This window comes from Entelurus aequoreus, linkage group LG10, assembly GCF_033978785.1.
Source record: "Entelurus aequoreus isolate RoL-2023_Sb linkage group LG10, RoL_Eaeq_v1.1, whole genome shotgun sequence".
NCBI classification, from domain to species: domain Eukaryota; kingdom Metazoa; phylum Chordata; class Actinopteri; order Syngnathiformes; family Syngnathidae; genus Entelurus; species Entelurus aequoreus.
Window position 1 is genome coordinate 31,592,887 of NC_084740.1, and position 22,215 is coordinate 31,615,101.

The 22,215-nt window shown below is 38.9% G+C and overlaps 1 protein-coding gene across 2 annotated transcripts; it reads left to right on the forward strand.

Moving 5' to 3' along the window:
* Positions 1 to 582: 582 nt before the first annotated feature.
* siae (sialic acid acetylesterase) lies at positions 583 to 21,510 on the forward strand. 2 transcript variants are annotated; one of them, XM_062060514.1, is made up of 10 exons: positions 591 to 833; positions 8,622 to 8,783; positions 9,054 to 9,208; positions 12,805 to 12,943; positions 13,026 to 13,194; positions 15,773 to 15,858; positions 15,933 to 16,066; positions 17,650 to 17,804; positions 20,582 to 20,768; positions 20,874 to 21,510. In XM_062060514.1, the coding sequence occupies exons 1-10, from the start codon at positions 779 to 781 to the stop codon at positions 21,210 to 21,212; spliced, it is 1,581 nt and encodes a 526-aa protein (XP_061916498.1). In that variant the 5' UTR covers positions 591 to 778; the 3' UTR covers positions 21,213 to 21,510. The 2 variants fall into 2 exon arrangements, with proteins under 2 accessions (XP_061916499.1, XP_061916498.1); XM_062060515.1 differs by lacking the exon at positions 8,622 to 8,783 and having other exon boundaries at positions 583 to 833.
* The last annotated feature ends 705 nt before the right edge of the window (positions 21,511 to 22,215 follow it).

Sequence of the window (22,215 nt, forward strand, 5' to 3'; positions counted from 1 at the left end):
TCCTGATAACTAAACACTGAGGCAAAAGCACACGCCAAATGATTAATGACAGCAAAACATTTTGCTTGCAACAGGAGAATAACTGCAAAAATGTATCTTATATTATCATATGTGTACTGAGCACATTGCTTGACAACACAGATAAACAATTGCACAGCATACATTAGCATCCAACAAACATAATACCCATGCACAAATAAATAACAATTAAATACATGAATAAATGAAGTGCCTACATACTATCAGACGCCATGGAGTTTGAAGGGTCTTCTTCAAAGTTCTTAAAACTTAGATCCACTCCATTTGGATTATATCCATCCATCCACTGTCTCCCGCTTCGTTTTTGATGATATCTAGCTTGTATGTTCGCCTTTAAACATTAATAATAATCTGATATTTGCCCAGCTGCTGCTAAATAAAGTGAAACTATTGCATTGTTTACATCCAATCATAGATATCTCCGTAGATATGGTCACGTGGTTTAAACCCCGCAATAGAACGTATTGGTGAAAAGTTTTCCCTCAGGTTATTCTGCCGGGCAAATTTTGTTTTCATCAAAGTGATGATAGAATTGCTTGTAGTTCAATTTATTGAACAATTTAGTCTATTCTTTAGTTATAATTAGTACTACTTTTATGTAGTACTGTAATTAGGTTTTGGACACGATATAGTTAAATTGGGGGGACAGGATTAGCTTTGTTCTACTTCCTGTTTATATCAACGTGGCAAACTTCTCCAACGCCTCCTTAACATTTTTACTTTTGTTGGGCTGTTTATTATGTTGTCTTTGTGTCTGCTACTTCTGATGGTTCAGTATTCTTTTCAACAATGTGGTGAGTAGAAACTTGATTAAACTGTGAGATAAAGTTGAATAGCAAAAAAAAAAAAAGGAAAAGGGGCCCTTCTAAAACAGTGTTGACTCATAGTGCGATCTGGAAATAATGTAATGTTGCTTGCCAGGGTGATGAAGCCTCCATCATCATCACTGTTCTTCTACAGTCCATTACACTTTTTTATTGACCGTAATGTAGCAAACAGGTTTACTGTGAATTGATTTACTGGACGCCGACTTAAACAAGTTGAAAAACTTATTCGGGTGTTACCATTTAGTGGTCATTTGTACGGAATATGTACTACTGTGCAATCTACTAATAAAAGTTTCAATCAATCAATCAATCAATGTGGCAGTATAACTATATAAGTATTAAATCCCAATCAAAATATAGCAATAATGGAGCATATGTTCCAGCGACCCCAAAAGGGACAAGCGGTAGGAAATGGATGGATGGATGTTACAACTTGGTTGCAGCAGTGCTGTCTTCAGCTAAACGTTTGTAAAACTGTAGGCATGTATGTAACTGATAACATACTTGCCAACCCTCCCGTTTTTAGCGGGAGAATCCCGATATTCAGCGCCTCTCCCGACAACCTCCCGACAGAGATTTTCTCCCGACAAACTCCCGGTATTCAGCCGGAGCTGGAGGCCCGTCTCATAACCCCACCTCCTGGTGCCAAGCACCTCCGCCGCAGAATACACCCCCGACGGGAGCGCCGCGGCCACACCAACCAAAGCCCACACCCAAACCCTCCACGTGCAAGACCGAATCCACCCAAAAAAAGTCACTTAACAAGAAGCCAAAAAGTGCAAAAACAACAATGCTCGCGCTGCAGGAGCCGCGAACGACCGCAGGGACACAACATTAGGTACACCTGCACTGCAGGGGCCGTACTTATCAAGCTTCTTAGAATTACTCCTAAGAAGTCTGCTAAGAGTTGACTTAAGAGTAAATAAATTATTCGCTGAAAGCTGCACTTAAAAGTTAGTTATCAAGCGTCTTACTCACACTTTCAGCGAAGTGTAGGACTGAATCTTAAGTGTCACACTCAGAGCTGAATTACGACATTACTATGTGCCATAAACGGAATTTTAGGTGACGTCATTTCTGTGTCCATAGAAATGACCAATCACGGAAGGGAATCCGTTGTCTAAGAATAAAGAAATATCTTGGAAATATTTAAGTGGACAATGGGAGTGTATATTTTGACAATAAACTACAAAATAATACAAAACAAACTAGTCCCCGCCGGCACTCACGCTACCGCTCCCTCTCTTCTCTCGCCCACACACTCACTGACGTCACTCACCTCACGGCCACACACATACGCTACTCTCAAAATTTTTTCTTTCCAATTCATTAATTAGGCAACTAATTTGAAACTGGTGTGGGTGGCTCTATACATACTAGCCCACTGCAGCCACATGCAGAAATCAACAAGGAATCGAAAAGTATTAAATCTGTGACAAAAATAATACCCGCTCTGTCTAAACGATACCGTTTGATCAGCTGCTCGTCATCAAACAAATCCAGGACATCGTTCCGCTCCCTGAACGTTCGCGCACGTCTCTCTCGCCTCAGTGCCATCCCCTGCTGGCAACTCCTAACCAATTAAGACACCTCTGAAGGTCTCTTAAATATCGTGGAGAGTAGGAGTGATTCTTAGACTTAAGAACGTTGATAAAAAGCTTTTATTCTTAAGTTTGAGAGTAGGACTAAATTTCGCAAATTCTCAGGACTTAAGTGTAAAATGGCACTCTAAGAAGCTTGATAAGTACGGCCCCTGACTGTGATGATAGATAGATAGATAGATAGATAGATAGATAGATAGATAGATAGATAGATAGATAGATAGATAGATAGATAGATAGATAGATAGATAGATAGATAGATAGATAGATAGATAGATAGACAGTACTTTATTGATTCCTTCAGGAGAGTTCCCTCAGGAAAATTTTAATTCCAGCAGCAGTGTACACAATTGTAAAAAGTAAAAAGTAAATAATGGGGGTATAAATGGAGACAAAATAGAAAAATATTACAATAGAATAAAAATAAAAAGCAACGATGAGAATAAAAATGTAACTGTAAAATAAGAATATAACAAGAGAAACTAGGCAGTAGTGACCATGTTATGAAAAAGTATTTCACTGTTATTGTTTTGTTGATGCAGTCGTGCCTCACCATACATTAACCTCACCGCACGCCACTGGTGTATATGTGTAAATAAATGAACACTAAAATTCAAGTATTTCTTTTATTTATATAATAAAATCAATATATATATATATATATATATATATATATATATATATATATATATATATATATATATATATATATATATATGTAACGGTGTAGAAACAGACGTTCATTATGCTTGATTAAATTATGAATGAAGTGTTGCAACAGCGCCTGTTGCTGGCGAGAAGTGGTATGTACTTTACCCGCGGGAAGTGCTCAGAACTGTGACGCCTTCCAATTGATAATCCCGTTACCCAAGTGGACTCACAGTCTCACAATTTGCACTGTTTTGCAGGACAATGTAATAAAAGAAATTCATAATCCACCTGGTGCCAGTGATATGTTGAAGCGACAGCAGTGTGGAGCTGCATTTTGCCACATACAGTTGTGGACCGTCACATATATATATATATATATATATATATATATATATATATATATATATATATATATATATATATATATATATATATATATATATATATATATATATATATATATTTAATATATATATATATATATATATATATTTAATATATATATATATATATATATATATATATATATATATATATATTTAATATATATATATATAATATTTATATATATATATATATATATATATATATATATATATATATATATATATATATGAAATACTTGAGTTGGTGAATTCTAGCTGTAAATGTACTCTCCTCTTAACCACGCCCCTAACCACGCCCCCGCCCAACCACGCCCCCCCACCTCCCGATATTGGAGGTCTCAAGGTTGGCAAGTATACTGATAAAACAAAACAAGTATCATCTGACCCAGACATAAATATTAATAGAGAAAGAATACAAATTGTCAGCCAATATAAATATCTTGGGTTAATAATAGATTCAGAGCTTTCCTTCAAAGCCCATATTGGCAAATTGTGTAAAATATCGCAAAATTTTCGTGCAATTCGAAATGAAATGTCAACTGAAGCTGCAAAATTGTAATTGCATTCGATGATTTTCAGCCACTTCACTTTCAGGCTGGTCAGAGTTAAAAAAAAACTAAACATTGGACATCTTGTACAAACAAGCAATTAAAGTTATGGATAAAAAAAAAACCTAGGCACTATCATCCCTGTGCCATTCTAAAAAAAAAATACAGTATTTTAAACTGGGACAGTCTTCACACATTTGCAGACTTAAAACTGACCTATAAAGTACTGCATGAATTGGCTCCAGATCCTCTGGCAGAGTTCTTCAGCCAACGAAACAGCCTTGAGCGTGTCACTCAAGGCTCTGTTGGAGGTGACTGTTATATTCCTCTGCGCAGGAGCACTTTCAGTAAGTCGGCCTGGTCAGTAAGAAGCGCAAATGTGTGGAACTCAGTACCTGAGGAGGTTAAACTGGTCACAACTTACAAGGCCTTCACAAAAAAAAAGTGGCTTATCAACGCCTACAGCTGCCAGCACTAAAAGATGAGCCTGTTTCTTTTAAATTGTAATTTTACTGCCTTTTTTTACAGCATGGCCTGGGGACTACAGATGAAAACTAGCTTTCTGGCTAATTCTGGCTTTTTTAAACCATTTGTAGTCATGTGTTTTTATGAAATTGTATTGTCCCCTTTTAAATAAACTAATATAATATAATAATCTAATAGCACCCCCGCGACCCCAAAAGGGACAAGCGGTAGAAAATGGATGCATGGACGATGATACAAGGAATAAAGCCAAAGAAATATAATTCTAAATGTACTCTATATCAAAAGGAGTGCTGTAGTAGGACCAACAACAAATGCAAATAATTCTAAATAGTACTAGCACAAAAATAAAGTTGTAATTTTATGAGAAAAAGAGTTAACAATTTGAGTAACAATTAAGTAGGATAGATTATTTATCCCACAATGGGGGAAATTATGTAGTTGCCGTGCAGATACAAAAAGTCCACAAAAAGTTAGGTAAAAAACACATGAAAACATAAAAAAACCCAAAGGACACAAAAGACATTAAAAAGTCAAGGAGCTGATGCAACCAGCTGCCACTTCAGCGGCGCCATTTCTACATACAGCTACAAAAGTAAAACACAATGAAAAAAACAACAGAATAGCAATACATAGTTCATATTGCGCACATAGAATAGCACCCTCTATAGATGAGATGAATCCATGTGTTCATCACAAAAATGACTAGCAAGGCTCAGGTTGGGCCTTATTGCAATTTATTTGATTAAATACTAATCAAATAAACTGCAAAAAAAGGGACTCATAAAAAACTATATTTATTTTATATACAATTACTCTGTGCTAAAATATAGCCTAACTAAATTATTAATAAATAAAATGTTTTTAAATAAACAGTCAATAAAATTTTAGTACAAATGATAATGCAGCTTCACCACTTTACTCATCATTTTTGCGCTTACGAAAGTTCTGTATGACTTTAGCGCCAAACTTCTTGTGTTTCTTTGATATTGTCATTACTTCCACAGTTGGTGGAAAAGTGTATTACAACTGAGTACCGCTGCTCCCTACACCGACTACCGCTGAGAAACAAATATTTTTTGCCGGCCCTATAGGAGGCGCTCACAGCCCAACAATGGGCCTATGGTTAAGAAAAAATGTTCTTCTAAAACTTTCTAAAAAAACATCCAAAAACCGCCAACAACACTTGATTTTCATGTCGTGGCCTGCATATCAACCAAACTATTGTTATTGTAGTAGCTAACAATGAGGAAAAAACTTTTCTGCCATAGTATCACAGGCGAGAGGTATGTTACTGTAGCTAATTCAGCTTCTTCTGCTGCTGCATCACCTTTGAGTCTGTAAAAAAAGGTCATGCCGGATTTTAAATCATGCATCGAAAATCCGGACCGTTCCAAGCAGTGAATACTTACTCTTAAGGCCTACTGAAACCCACTACTACCGACCACGCAGTCTGATAGTTTATATATCAATGATGAAATCTTAACATTGCAACACATGCCAATACGGCCGGGTTAACTTATAAAGTGCAATTTTAAATTTCCCGCCACACTTCCGGTTGAAAACGTCTAGATATAATGACGTATGCGCGTGACATAAACGGTTGATACGGAAGTATTGGTACCCCATTGAATACAATACAAAAAAGCTCTGTTTTCATTTCAAAATTCCACAGTATTCTGGACATCTGTGTTGGTGAATCTTTTGCAATTTGTTTAATGAACAATGGAGACTGCAAAGAAGAAAGTTGTAGGTGGGATCGGTGTATTAGCGGCAGACTACAGTAACACAGCCAGGAGGACAGAGATGGATAGCAGATGCGCTAGCCGCCAAACTCACCTTAACTTCCTCCGTCTCGCTGACCGCATCTGTGATCGGGTGAAGTCCTTCGATCGCTGGAACGCAGGTGAGCACGGGTGTTGATGAGCAGATGAGGGCTGGCTGGCGTAGGTGCATAGCTAATGTTTTTAGCATAGCTCTGTGAGGTCCGGTTGCTAAGTTAGCTTCAAAGGCGTCGTTAGCAACAGCATTGTTAACTGTCGCCAGGCTGGAAAGCATTAACCGTGTATTTACATGTCCATGGTTTAATAGTATTGTTGATCTTCTGTCTATCCTTCCAGTCAGGGATTTATTTATTTTGTTTCTATATGCAGTTAAGCACGATGCTATCACGTTAGCTCCGTAGCTAAAGTGTTTCGTCGATGTATTGTCGTGGAGATAAAAGTCACTGTGAATGTCCATTTCGCGCTCTCGACTCTCATTTTCAAGAGGATATAGTATCCGAGGTGGTTTAAAATACAAATCCGTGATCCACAATAGAAAAAGGAGAGAGTGTGGAATCCAATGAGCCAGCTTGTACCTAAGTTACGGTCAGGCCGAAAAAAGATATGTCTTGCACTGCATTCTAGTCCTTCACTCTAACGTTCCTCATCCACGAATCTTTCATCCTCGCTCAAATTAATGGGGTAATCGTCGCTTTCTCAGTCCGAATCGCTCTAGCTGCATTGAAAACAATAGGAAAATGTATGGAGCCTTTCAACTGACTACGTCACGCTACTTAAGATTAAAGATTAAAGATTAAAGTACCAATGATTGTCACACACACTAGATGTGGTGAAATTTGTCCTCTGCATTTGACCCATCCCCTTGGGGAGCAGTGGGCAGCAGCGGCGCCGCGCCCGGGAATCATTTTCCGGTAGGGGCAAGGCTTTTTTTTTATCAGATACCAAAAGTTGCAATCTTTATAGTCGTTGTTCTATACTAAATCCTTTCAGCAAAAATATGGCAATATCGCGAAATGATCAAGTATGACACATAGAATGGATCTGCTATCCCCAATTTAAAAAAAAAAAAATCATTTCAGTAGGCCTTTAACTTGCTCTCAAAAAATGGAACTCGGCATTAAACCCAAACACATCGCTACGAAAACTCAGTAAATAATCGTTTCCTCCTAGCATTTTTAGAAAAGTGAGAATTATTCTGAATCTCAAGGACAGCACAAGTGCTGAAAGATACAACCATCCCACCAGTTGGCATCCCAGTGAGAGAGCGGACATTGTAAGTCACTGTTTTGATATGTTCTTATTTTGTCCATGAAACATTTAGCATTAGTGGTACATGATAACGCCCCAAAGCTCTCACGAAGTCTTCCTTGATTACACACAGATCACGCTCTCTGTCGTTGTTGTTGACGGAAGTAGCAATCGCCCCTATGAATTCTGTAAAATCCTTTCGACCAGGGAAGTACGTACTTCATGAATGTGCCTGTTACAACATTGTATGCATACTTTATAGCTATCGAAAATTTTTTGGGATGTTTTAAGATGGTATTCAGACGTCTTTATAAAGATAAAGATACAAATAATACAATAATAATACCGTATTTTTCGGAGTATAAGTCGCTCCGGAGTATAAGTCGCACCGGCCGAAAATGCATAATAAAGAAGGAAAAAAACATATATAAGTCACACTGGAGTATAAGTCGCATTTTTTGGGGAAATTTATTTGATAAAACCCAACACCAAGAATAGACATTTGAAAGGCAATTTAAAATAAATAAAGAATAGTGAACAACAGGCTGAATAAGTGTACGTTATATGACGCATAAATAACCAACTGAGAACGTGCCTGGTATGTTAACGTAACATATTATGGTAAAAGTCATTCAAATAACTATAACATATAGAACATGCTATACGTTTACCAAACAATCTGTCACTCCTAATCGCTAAATCCGATGAAATCTTGTACGTCTAGTCTCTTACGTGAATGAGCTAAATAATATTATTTCATATTTTACGGTAATGTGTTAATAATTTCACACATAAGTCGCTCCTGAGTATAAGTCGCACCCCCGGCCAAACTGTGAAAAAAACTGTGACTTATAGTCCGAAAAATACGGTAGATAGATGATATTTGACCCTTTCAAAAATCTGATCCTGAACTCCAAAGGGTTAATGATCATTTATTTTAAATGTGTCTCTTATACATCACTGGTTTTGGGTTTTGTAATATGCAAGACGTATACTGTACTGCAAAATACCCTTCTGAATAGAAACACATTTTTTTGTGCGTGTGTGTGTCTAGAAGGGAAGCTCCGCTTTGCCTCCTACTATGGAGACCACATGGTGCTGCAGAAGTCTCCGGAGAGCGCACTTCTGTGGGGTTACGGCCCCGAGGGCGCGCAGGTCACCGTCTACTTGTCAGGACCGATAAAACATGCAAGCTCACCAGTCACTGTGACGAAAGGTAAATGTAGCTCGCTGTTGTCGGGTGGCAAGTATATGCAGACCTCCGCGGGGCTGTGACGGGGACAGAGGAGAGAAAAAAAGAAATAACAGGTCAAATTGAGTGATCCTGACAGGTACTTGAGGCAAGTGGCTTGGAAATCATGCAAGTTCAAATGCAAGTGTAGCAATCTTTGCTTTCAGCCCAGCCCAAACTATACTATGCTTTAGTGATAAATGTGCCTACATCCCATATTCATAACCACATATCGTCTTCTCATGACACATGCAGGCATATGGCGAGTAATCCTCAACCCCATTGAGGCTGGCGGTCCCTACAGCGTGACCGCGGCCCTTCAGAACAGCTCGGCCACTCTGACCGATGTGCTGTTCGGGGACGTTTGGCTTTGCGGCGGCCAGAGCAACATGTACTTCAAAACATCACAGGTCAGTGTGCTGCTGTGCAATACTGATACAGACCCTCCAGGAATTTGGTATCTTGTCATTGTGCCAATTTAATTATGACATTGCAACTTTGTCCAATCCCTGCAACTTCTCCACACATTTTGGCTAATCAAATGCATCCCTAAGCATCGCTCAAATATGCACGTCAACTGTCTAATGAAAACTAATGTATTTATACAGTATATATAATGCATATATTTATTGTGTAGACAAAGCATGAACATGGAACAACATCTATCAATATTAATATTGACAATATCTAATAACTATTGATCGCTTGAATAGCTTAAATCTCATACTCACTCGTTGCACGGACCAGACCCCCTTCTTGTTCCTATTTACAGCGCTAAGCCTTCTGGGCAATACATACCAACACACCCACGTCCTGACTTTCTTGAACTAAACTTTACGATATATAACCATAAAACACACACGGAGAATGTCTGCAACTTGTGGACGACAAAGCAGACAGCGGACAATGACGTGGTGTTTCTTTTTATGAATGATTTTAAATGGTTAATGGATATTACTTGTATAGCGCGTATCTACCGTCAAGGTACTGAAAGCATTTTGACACTATTATCACATTTACCTACTGATGACACAGGGATACTGAGGCTCGAACCTGCAACCTTCAGGCTGGGAGACAACCACTCTACCACCTGAGCCATGCTGCCCCGCACAGTATTGGAGTCAGCGTTACTGTCATCAAGTGTCTTCCTCCCAGACTAAAACTAGTAAAACATCAAAATAATAGTTCCTCGACTTGAGAGTACCTGTTTTTACGAGTATTTTGAGATGTGGTTTTTGTTATCCTTTAAATTGCGAGCATGATTAGAGTTACAAGCCTCCCCGCCTATAGACAGTGTAGCAAATGCCACAGTAAGCGGCATAAGATCCACCCAAAAACATACAGTCTGACTTGCAGCGGTCCAGCTTCCACAGCCTTCCAGCCGAAATCATCGTCCTGCTGAAGCTTGCTCTTCAGGCCACAGCTTGGCTTCCTGTGCACACATAAAGCTGCTCCGGGTGTCAATGGCGGGTCTGTCCACTCCACCATGCTACGAACCAGCGATGCTGCACAGCCTCGTGTGATAGTAACACTCCCAGCACATCGCCTGTAAGGCGTCCGCTCTTCTCCCTCACTACACTGATTGTGGGAATATTCGCTTTTTTAACGCCATTACTTGCTGATATCCCAGCCTTATTGACCAGCCCTCCGTCTTCGGCAACTTGGCTCATTGTAAATGTTAGATCTAAGATGCCAATCAAAACACACTGAAAAGTAAATGTTAATTTGTACATTAATAATACATTACTTCATAAAACTACTGTACTTGTTTGCGTAATTGTTTTCAAACAATATATTTTATCCAAAAGTTTTTTAAAGACATGTTACATGTTACAATTGTGCGGTTTTAGGGGAGGCAAGCACGGATTAAGATGATTTCAATTAATTTTAATGAGCGTGGCTGATTTGAGATACAAGTGTTTTGAGTTAAGAGCTCGGTTGTGGAATGAATTGTGGTCGTAAGTTGAAGTACCACTGCATTTTTTTCCCCAAAAAATGCACATATGCAAATAAAGCATATTGTGTTAGATTTGTTGAAATATTGTACTTTTAGGGGTCATAGTTACAAAAAACTACTTAAAACAAACTCATTGTCACGATCAGCTTAGCCGGAGTACAACCCTAACGCAGAGCAAAAATATAAATAATAACAAAAAGGAGTGACTAAAAATAACTAAGGATGCACACTTAAGGTGAGAGAAACATAAATAACACACAAAGTGTGGAGAGGTAACAGTTAGCACTACAACGCAACACTGGGACTGAGCCACAGGGAACAAGAAGTGTAGCCAAAGCACAAGAGATGTACACGACTGGAAGGGTGAATCATCAGGAATCTACTGGCACCGAGTGAGAGACTGGAGAGCTTAAAGGCCTACTGAAACCCACTACTACCGACCACGCAGTCTGATAGTTTATATATCAATGATGAAATCTTAACATTGCAACACATGCCAATACGGCCGGGTTAACTTATAAAGTGCAATTTTAAATTTCCCGCTAAACTTCCGGTTGAAAACGTCTATGTATGATGACGTATGCGCGTGACGTCAATCGTTGAAACGGAAGTATTCGGACACCATTGAATCCAATACCAAAAGTTCTGTTTTCATCTCAAAATTCCACAGTATTCTGGACATCTGTGTTGGTGAATCTTTTGCAATTTGTTTAATGAACAATGAAGACTGCAAAGAAGAAAGCTTTAGGTGGGATCGGTGTATTAGCGGCTGGCTACAGCAACACAACCAGGAGGACTTTGACTTGGATAGCAGACGCGCTATCCGACGTTAGCCGCCGACCGCATCTATGATCGGGTGAAGTCCTTCGTCGCTCCGTCGATCGCTGGAACGCAGGTGAGCACGGGTGTTGATGAGCAGATGAGGGCTGGCTGGCGTAGGTGGATAGCTAATGTTTTTAGCATAGCTCTGTGAGGTCCTGTTGCTAAGTTAGCTTCAATGGCGTCGTTAGCAACAGCATTGTTAAGCTTGTTAAAGCATTAACCGTGTAGTTGTTAAAGCATTAACCGTGTAGTTACATGTCCATGGTTTAATAGTATTGTTGATTTTCTGTCTATCCTTCCAGTCAGGGGTTTTATTTCTTTTGTTTCTATCTGCAGTTAAGCCCGATGCTATCACGTTAGCTCCGTAGCTAAAGTGCTTCGCCGATGTATTGTCGTGGAGATAAAAGTCACGGTGAATTTCACGTTCTCGACTCTCATTTTCAAGAGGATATAGTATCCGAGGTGGTTTAAAATGCAAATCCGTGATCCACAATAGAAAAAGGAGAGAGTGTGGAATCCAATGAGCCAGCTTGTACCTAAGTTACGGTCAGAGCGAAAAAAGATGCGTCCTGCACTGCACTCTAGTCCTTCTCTCTCACGTTCCTCATCCACGAATCTTTCATCCTGGCTCAAATTAATTGGGTAATCGTCGCTTTCTCGGTCCGAATCGCTCTCGCTGCTGGTGTAAACAATGGGGAAATGTGAGGAGCCTTTCAACCTGTGACGCCACGCTACTTCCAGTACAGGCAAGGCTTTTTTTTTATCAGCGACCAAAAGTTGCGAACTTTATCGTCGATGTTCTCTACTAAATTCTTTCAGCAAAAATATAGCAATATCGCAAAATGATCAAGTATGACACATAAAATGGATCTGCTATCCCCGTTTAAATAAGGCAATTTCATTTCAGTAGGCCTTTAAGTAGTCAGGAGGTATTGAGCATTAGGTGAGCGCTATGCCCCGTGACCCAGAAACTAGGCACTGCAACAAAAATAAGATAGATGATAAGATAGAACATGATACTCATAATGATTGTGAAAGGCTGATGCAATATCATTAAAATAAAAAAATGCTTACATTTTGCCACAACCTTTTGAAAAAGCTGCTGTGAATTTCCTATTTTACCACGCGACAATCACAAAAAAAGCTCACCAAATCCTGGAGGGACTGATGTACAGTATGACAATACACAAGGACCCTTAATGAGCATTATGAATGATGGCCTTGTAGATTTTTAATGCATCTGAAGAGCTCGCTCTTGCGGGCAAGTACCCTCACGTGAGGACCTTTATGGCAGCCTTGAATATGAGCGACACTGAGCTGACTGATCTGACTGGAGTGGCGCTCCCATGGTCTGTGACTGAAGCCAGTAAGACAATGCTTCGTTCATCCAAAGCAGTGTCCATTAGAGGTTATTTACTTACTGAGTGGACTGGTGTTCTTGCTTTCAGGTGGCCTGGCCCAGTTCTCTGCAGTGTGTTGGCTCTTTGGCCGTTACATGTATGAGAACTTGAAGTACCCCGTCGGACTGGTAGAGTCCTGCTGGGGTGGCACACCTGTTGAAGCGTGGTCATCTTTAAGAGCCCTTCAGCAATGTGGACTGGAGCAGAACAACCAAAGGCAAGCAGACAAGATTGTCTATTAACAATAAATGTTTTTAATTTATTAATAATGATTCATTAAGAATGATTTGGAGATTATGAGAAAGTGGAAAGGAAAAGGTATCTCTTTGGTATTTTACTAGCAAGTATATTGCACTACACAACAACAACAGAACCAATGTTGTATAGCTGTAAGCAGAAAACTGCTAAGCCAGCATTAATACACTTCATCAACAGGATTAAATAAATTCATTATAAATAAAATAAATAATCATACTTTACAGGCTATAGAGTGCACAGGTACTTAAGCTGCACCCACCACATTTTAGAATAAATAAATATTTTTGCATATATTAGCTGAACCGGACTATAAGCTGCGGAGGTATACACCAGTACGAAAGATTTTGAAAATATGTATATGCTGTAATTGTTTCCAAAGTGTGCCTGTCACAAGACAGTAAAACAACTGATCAAACAAAACAGAAGTCATCGTCATGGACCCACTAGGTGTGGAAGCTAGCTCTCCAATCAACGGAACAGACTCAATAACTCCACGGTGACGTTTTGGTGAATTTATGAAAATGAAACAATACAAAAATAATGCCAGTAAATAATACTAACACGGACAACTGTAAACTTGATGGCATATTAGCTAATACTACCGATGCTAGCTTGATTACATTACGACAGCATGTACAAATACGCATAAAAAAACACTCCTACAGACATCACACAGGGTTTAGTAAATATGAATTGTTTTAGTTATATTGTAAAACTTACAAATGTTCCTTGTAGTGATGAAGAATCCTTTCAAGCAGAAATGCTACGTACAAATAGTTGACGAAATGGGATATACTGTACCTCCGGTTCAAGGCACCAAACAGGAATTACATTGCATCTGCAGTGAGAAAACTCGTCCAAAGGTGGCGCTGTATCACCAACAATAGCACACATTTTCAGTATCCGTCGGTGTTGAAAACTATTTGTTGAATACAAAACATTATGGCCGTTAGCGAAGACAGCTCAATTAATTATCTGCACCGTTTTATAAGCCGCAGGATGCAAAGCGTAGGAAAAAAGTTGTTCATAGTTTATAGTCTGAAAAATATGGTAAATACTATATTAATATTTAGGTACATGCATAAGTAAATTAAAGGGGAACTGCACTTTTTGGGGAATTTTGCCTGTTGCTCACAATCATGAGAGACAAAAAGACAAGCTTTTGTTTTATTTTGCATACTTACATGTAAAAATCGGCTTGATCTAGGTAGCTAGCAATGCAGCTAATGGGAGCAATCTATTCTACCTCTAAATCACTTTGAAAATGCATCCAAAAACTGTCACCAATACTTCATTTACGTCCCGTAATCTGTGTAATAACCAAGCTGTGGCGGCATTGTTATTCTAAGAGTGAACACTCTTTCTAATGTAGTAACACATCGGCGCGCTTCGGTATTAGCCGTAAAAGCTAACTACAGCAAAAGATAAGCTAGCTTCTACGACAGCATGAAACGTGTTTGAGTTTGTAATGCACAACACAATGCGGTAAGATACAAACCTGTACTGTCTGAAAAACATGAACGATCATATTACAGTATCTGTAAAGTATTAGCCCACATTTCATGTTTTGTTTTACACAGCTAGCCAGACAGCGTATGTACTGTAGTTGTAATACATGCATGAGGTGCTGCGTCCATCATGATCAATATAAAGTGTGACTCACTCGATGGACAGTTGTTTCTTTGGTCAAGCTGAACAGGGGATGTTTTTTCTGGTTCATTGGTGGTAACCAATCCATTTATGTCTAAATATCTTGTCTCCAAATTCCACATTTACAGCTTCGAGTGGCTTTCAATTGACTCTCTCGGCTTCCGTTTGCGCCAACGTTTCACCCTCTTCTTCCTGCTCGTTTCTAGAAGCAGTAGTTCATCCTCCGTTCATTCGGGTTAAAAAAGATAAGGTTTGTGAATCCTCATTTGTGCAAAAATTGCCGTCTTTGTTGTTTGTTAACAAGTCTGCCATGATTAGAACACAGACAAGGGTTTTGTATCCCGAAGTAAGACACACATTGTTGCCAGAAGTCAGACGTGCGCTGCTATGGAAACAGAAATCTTTGAGTGGAAGAAGTTTATTAAATTGATTAAAATGTCCAGGGTGTACCCCGCCTTCCGCCCGAATGCAGCTGAGATAGGCTCCAGCACCCCCCGCCACCCCAAAAGGGACAAGCGGTAGAAATGGATGGATGGATCAAAATAGGATAAATATTGAACATATTGTTATGAACGTGTCTGTTGATACATTATATATATACTTGCAGTGTGTATACAAAACGTTGGAGGGTTTTAAAGTAGTTTTAAAGGGCTTTGAAAGCTACAACGGTGACTCCCATTAGCTGCATCCTCCAAGTGTTTTTTAAATAATTTTTAAAATCCGAACTAAAAAAAACACGTGTGTTCTTGTTTCTCATGGTGATTGTGAACGATTTTCAAAAAAAAAAAAGTGGTTTCCTTTTAAAGCTGCAGGGTGCTAACCATCCATTGGTACTTCAAATGCAGCTACTGCCATCTTGTGTAGTGATTGACCAACTTTCCCCTCAGCTCTAAAAATGCAAACTCTGTCCTGTGGAACGCGATGATCCACCCACTGCTCAACATGACACTCAAAGGAGCCATCTGGTACCAAGGTAACAACCATTCATCACAGATTCCAATATTAATCAGAGCCTGCGTCGATAAAGACATTCCTCTTGGTGCCCAGGGGAACGAAATGCGGACTACCATCAAGACAAGTACAACTGTTCTTTTCCTGCCATGATTGATAACTGGAGGAAGACGTTTCACCTGGGCTCAGGTGGGCAGACTGCTGTGGACTTCCCCTTTGGATTTGTCCAGGTATTTATTATTGTTTAGAATATTTTTTTAATTAATCCCTAAATTTGTCTGCTTTTTTATAAATAAATAAAAAACAAAAAAAAACATTGACTTACTTTCTGTGGCTGTTGGAAACCACCTGATGTAGTTTCCAGTAACTCCATGTTTATTTCTTTTTCATAATTTCAAAGAGTCACAAGGGGTGTGTCGGAAAAGGTACAGGAAGAAGCAAAACCTTATGGGCCCCTGACCCATCACTCAAATGACAATTTTCTTAAACCATAATTACTTAATTCATACTACAATTACACAACAAATACGATACAAATTAATATACAGTTGTCCCGCACATTTTTAAATCTATATTCTACATATTATTCAAGCATAAAATGCCTCAAATAAATTCAAAAGATCAATACTACATTAGTATTGGTCACTAGATGAGACCATTTATTTATGTGTTACAGATCGACCACAGGAAGTGAACAAACAGCAATTGCTATGAAATGGAAAAGGGGTAGGATTCATTGAGCTTTGCTTCTTCCTACTCCTTTTTGCACATGTAGTAATAATTAACTGGAACTATGTGAGATGTCATATTGGAACTGTGTGCATGTTTGAAACAATCTAACACCATAACCATATTTGTTAAAGTCAGCACAGTATGTGTCTTATTTTCTATTATGTCTAATATATTGGATTAAAGAAGTGTAAAGGTGACTATAAATATTCATGTTTGGAGGGTTTAAAACAACATATTTAGAAGGTTGTAACCAGGTTTTGTATGCTCTATGAAAATATTAAATTTATACATATTTTGTACTTTGCATAAACTATTTTACCACCAGTAAACAGCGATACTGCACATGTAGCTACAAAATATTTAACTCCGCAAGATGGCAGTAGCTGCATAATGAGGGGTCACTGCATCCAGCAGCTTTGTCTATCTCAGCATGCGCTTTAAACTGTTGCTTGCATTAGTTTGTGAAACTACTGCATGTCAATCTTGTCATACTGTTGTTTATCAGTAGAATTCATGTTGGCTGAGCAGTTTGTTCCTTATCGCTATTACAACATTGAAGTGAAGTGAAGTGAATTATATTTATATAGCGCTTTTCTCTAGTGACTCAAAGCGCTTTACATAGTGACACCAAATATCTAAGTTACATTTAAACCAGTGTGGGTGGCACTGGGAACAGGTGGGTAAAGTGTCTTGCCCAAGGACACAACGGCAGTGACTAGGATGGCGGAAGCGAGAATCGAACCTGGAACCCTCAAGTTGCTGGCACGGCCACTCTACCAACCGAGCTATGTTGCTGCTGTGTTGTGCAATATACGTACTTGTTCATAAAGGATCATTTAGTGAGTCAAAGAGAGCTGTTTTCCATTACACTTTCTCCACTTTAAAACATTATCAGAAGGCCTCATCAAAACAGCCTCTCTCCAATGACCATCTGCTTTCGAATAATGTCCCGTCCTCTTTGCTGTTGAGGTAGAAGTTAAAAGACAAAAACCCCAGCATCAGCACTTCCCTAGGCCTTCTGCTTCTTTGTTTCTTATCGTTTCAAGTGTCTTATGTACCTCTTTCTCTCTCTCTGATGTAGCTGTCCACCAACATAAAAGGCTCCACGGATGACAGCTTTCCAAACATCCGCTGGCACCAGACAGCCGACACAGGCTTTGTGCCTAACCTTCGCCTGCAGAGGACCTTCATGGCTGTGGCTGTAGATTTACCGGATGAGACTTCACCATACGGCACGTAAGAATACAGCTGCCAAGCAGTATAGTGTAGGGACAAGCGGTAGAAAATGAATGGATGTTTTGGGGGCCATATTTCCTGAAAGCTAAGGAAGGGCGGACTTTTCCCTTCACTATTGGTCTTATTTTGTATATTCCAAAGAAATTTTGATTTTGGTCCATTTATTTTGTCACATTTACAGGAGTGCTGTACTCTTTTTAAGGTTCCGGTAGAGTGGAAAATGTATATGATTATTTGTGTTTCAATGTATCCATTGAACCATATCCAATTGTACTTAAAATCCGCAAAGTATGTGAAAATATCACTTAAATTTCACAAAATGACAACATCTCAGACGGCCATTTTGAATATTGTGCTCTGAATGTCTTCAGTAATTTCCGTAGATTGATGTCACTGGACCATGTTATCAGATTAGACTGGAAATATGCAAAAATTAGAAAGAGCTGCGCTGTCTATCATTCACAATCCCTATATAAGACAGGAACACATACAGTACTTCTCCTCATTCAATGCGTTTTCTTTATTTTCATGATTATTGTCGATTGTCACTGAAGGAATCAAAACTATGAATGAACACATGTGGAGTTATGTACTTAACAAAAAAAGGTGAAAGAACTGAAAACATGTTTCATATTCTAGTTTCTTCAAAATAGCCACCCTTTGATCTGATTACTGTTTTGCACACTCTTGGCATTCTCTCGATGAGCTTCAAGAGATAGTCACCTGAAAGGGTTTTCACTTCACAGGTGTCATAGTTTTGATGCCTTCAGTGACAATCTACAATGTCATGAAAATAAAGAAAACGCATTGAAATGAGAAGGTGTGTCCAGTACTGTATGTTCTTCTTTTTTTTAAGCATTTTAAGTCGTAAATTAATAAATTACAAAACAAGTCTGCAATTAATGGAGTCAATGGAGGCTCTCTATTTCACCAACAAAACCCTCTAAATAACCATCCAAAACCCGCCAACAATACTCTATTAACATATTGTGACCTGAATATTAACCAAAATTTCCGCGATGATGTTATGTGCGCAAACATACTATTTTTTTTTAGCAGCGCATTGATAACAGACAGTTATGTATTCCTCTGCTACTTTTACTGTGAACTGGCCGTGATGTCCTGCTGCTCCCGCAACATCGCGTCTCGGCTCGTCAAAGTTATTCTAGATTATAAATCATGCCTCTTATCTGGATTTAGCCATAAATCTAGAAGTTGTTCAACTGTGACATTCAATTTATACCCGGAAATGGAGACAAACACACAACAGAAGACAGTGTCTGCAGGTAGCAACATTTTTTTAACCCTTCGTCTGGATTAAAATTAAATCTTCATCTGAACGGGAACACATGAACATCCTATCAGTCGTCATCGCAGTGAGAGCAGACATTGTACAGTAAGTGATTGTTTTATTATGTTTGTATTTCTTGTTTAGCACTTAGCAATACTGCTCAATGATGCATAGTGTTTTACTAAAGCTGGATCTGTTTAGCAGAGCTTCTAAAACTTGTGGCTCACTTTCTTTATGTTCAGAATAAAAAATGTAAGGTTTTGGGTCATAATTTGTCCCAAAGTAATCACTGTTGCCTGTTACGAACTCGGCATGATTAGCATTGTTGTTGATGGTAAAGGTATCTGAGGTTCCTACCTCTACGTCACGGATCACATGACTGGCTAGCTCATTATCTCTCAAAATGGCTCGGGAATTTCTGTTAGATTTATACTATTTTGATCATATCTATTTACTTGCAAATTTTGGAAGTTTTTGGATGTCTTGAATCAGATATAATAGCTTCAATATAGAGGCAACTTGTTTTTCTCTTCTACTGGTGTTTTAAGGATATTCTGCAAAAAAGTTAACCAAAGAGCATCTCTATGACAGAACCCTAGTGTTTTTAAGAATCTGCTGCAAATGTTTTTTGAACTGAGCTTGGGGGCCATCAGTTGAATATCCCAATTTATGAAAAAGAGATGGAGCCTTGAGGAGCACCGCTAGTTATAACAAGTTGAAAAAAATTGACTGACTGCATCTGAAGTAAACAAGCTACAGCAACATCTTAGTAACATAAATCACATTATGAAAACAATGTGTAACTGCCAAAAAGACTTAAAGGAGTGCTTTGAGGAACGCCTCAGTTATGTAAATCACAAGTTTGTTTGCTGGCAAGGTTAAAATGTCAATTTGAGTATCTGCCAATGTGTTCATAGTGGTCTAGTTCCTCTACACAAATGGAGCACTGGACTGTTTTAGACGTTTGCTGCAAAAATGTTTAGTCCCCCTTGTGAATAGCCCTGCTGTATGTTTATAGCAGCGGTGTCCAAAACATGTTATCAGCCCTGGGCATTGTTAATGACATAAATTAGGAGAGAGTACACTAATTGACTCTTACTCCTACTTTAGATAGCATAGCATAACCTCAAGATAAGCAGTGCCCTAGGCAGAGGACATTTATGTTTTGTATAACAAGGCTAAAAACAAATGTCCACTGCATAGGACGCTGATTTTCAGAAGGCGGTACTGGTCTATGTTGGATTTGTCTTAGGATCTTTAATGTACAAATGTATACATTTTTTGTGCCCCCTGCGTTCTTTCATTGTTCTTAAAGCGGCCCTTAATGAAAAGAAAATGTAGACACTTGTGATTTAGGGCTATATAAATAAACATTGATTGATTGATTGATAGACACCCCCTGGTTTATATTGTGAGTTGATAACTTTGATTGACGTGACATGAAGTGTGTTCACCTTTTTTTATGCCAACCAACTCCACCATGCAGCATCCACCCCCGTGACAAACAGGATGTAGCTTACCGGCTGACACTGGGAGCGATGGCGGTGGCCTACAATGACAAGGACGTGGTCTTCCTTGGACCTTTCCCCAGAAAAATCCTGTCCACTCGGAAGCGTGTCATTGTCACGTACGACCAAGCAGTCTCTGTCAAGCTGTCTGAAGATATCTTTGAGGTAATCAGTGGCAAAACAGAGAGGTTTATCCTCCCTAATGCTTCAAAAAGACATTATAAATAACCAACGTGCTGTAGAATGTATCATCGTTATTTTTGTGTCAAGCTCTGCTGCTCACAGTCACGCGCTCCCTGCGGGCCTCAGTCTCTCTGGATTCCATCTCCCATCATGCATTGGGTTCCGACCACCGTCCAGATATCTGCCTATGTCTGCCCACCCTCTACTGCAGTAGCAGCTCTTCGCTACGCATGGAAAGACTGGCCCTGCGACTTTAAAGCCTGTCCAGTCTACAGCGCAAAATCTGGGTTACCTGCGCCGCCTTTCATCATCAATCGCTATCGGGCTAAAAGAAGCTTCGCAACAAGTCACAACTATGCTAAAGCTCGTTTAAGAAAAAAACAGTACACAAAATGGCATGTAATGTTACGGTGTGGAGCCAAATAACCACTAATTTTGGTGTATGTGTGTAAAACCTAAACAAGATTATTAACTGGACTTTTGTGATATAATTGTTCAGTTTGAAGGTTAGCAGTCTGAAATGTCACCAAGTTTTTTTGAAAAATTGCATTGTGTTTTAGCGACGTTTTTAGAATAGCATATGAACTAAGTACACACACATTTTCCTGAGAACTCCTTTGGCCCCATTGACTCCCATTATAGCTGCTATTTTTACCAGACTGTAATCCTGGTATATTACTATGCTTTTTCCACGAAAACCAAATGACGCATTGTATCCCCCCCCCCCCCCCCCCCCCCCCAAAAAAAAAAAAAAAATCCTGTTTGGTTGTAATTGCACTCCTTAACCACCGGGTGGCGCCAGAAAACCATGTTCATAATTCTCAATTTTGTGAAGTATACATAAGTTAACTGCCATTAAACTGCTGCAATGAAATGCAAATGATCAGGGGCAATACTCAATAAACTCAACCAAGTCCTGCCTGCTTTCTCTCTCATTCTAGCTCAGTAGGCACTGCAAAAATGTTTTTGTCTAATTGTCTCCTGTATAAAAAAATGTCATGAATTATTGACCAATTAAAGGCTTTAATCACCCAACCTCAAATATTCTACACTGCAACTTATTTATAGAAATATTGAAGTTTTCATTTTTCCATGATGAAAAACCATAAATTGCACAAAAAAAATAATAATACAAACTTTATATCAATAGATAGATCTGAAGTTGTCAAAAGATTGAAATATTTGGGAAGTTAAAAAAATAATTTATTGCCCGCTTAAAGACACTTTAATGAGCCGGTCCCTTTTGGATCCTAAGAGTGAGTGTGTGTAGTAAATTTTATGATTTTCAAGACATGGCCACTATCAAGCAAAACATCTTTGCAGGGGCACATGTGGGATATCATCCAAGTGACAATTTGTCGGACGATGATAAAAGGATATTTGTATTACTTGCAAAGCATTTTAAGCAAAACCCGGGGACATCACAAAT

Bases quoted from the DNA above. Each gene is read 5' to 3' on its own strand.
- siae (XM_062060514.1), top strand. From the start codon at position 779: ATGTTGTCTTTGTGTCTGCTACTTCTGATGGTTCAGTATTCTTTTCAA. The intron at 16,067-17,649 runs GTATTTATTATT...TCTCTGATGTAG, and splicing joins TCCCCTTTGGATTTGTCCAG to CTGTCCACCAACATAAAAGG. The intron at 20,769-20,873 runs GTAATCAGTGGC...TTTTGTGTCAAG, and splicing joins TGTCTGAAGATATCTTTGAG to CTCTGCTGCTCACAGTCACG.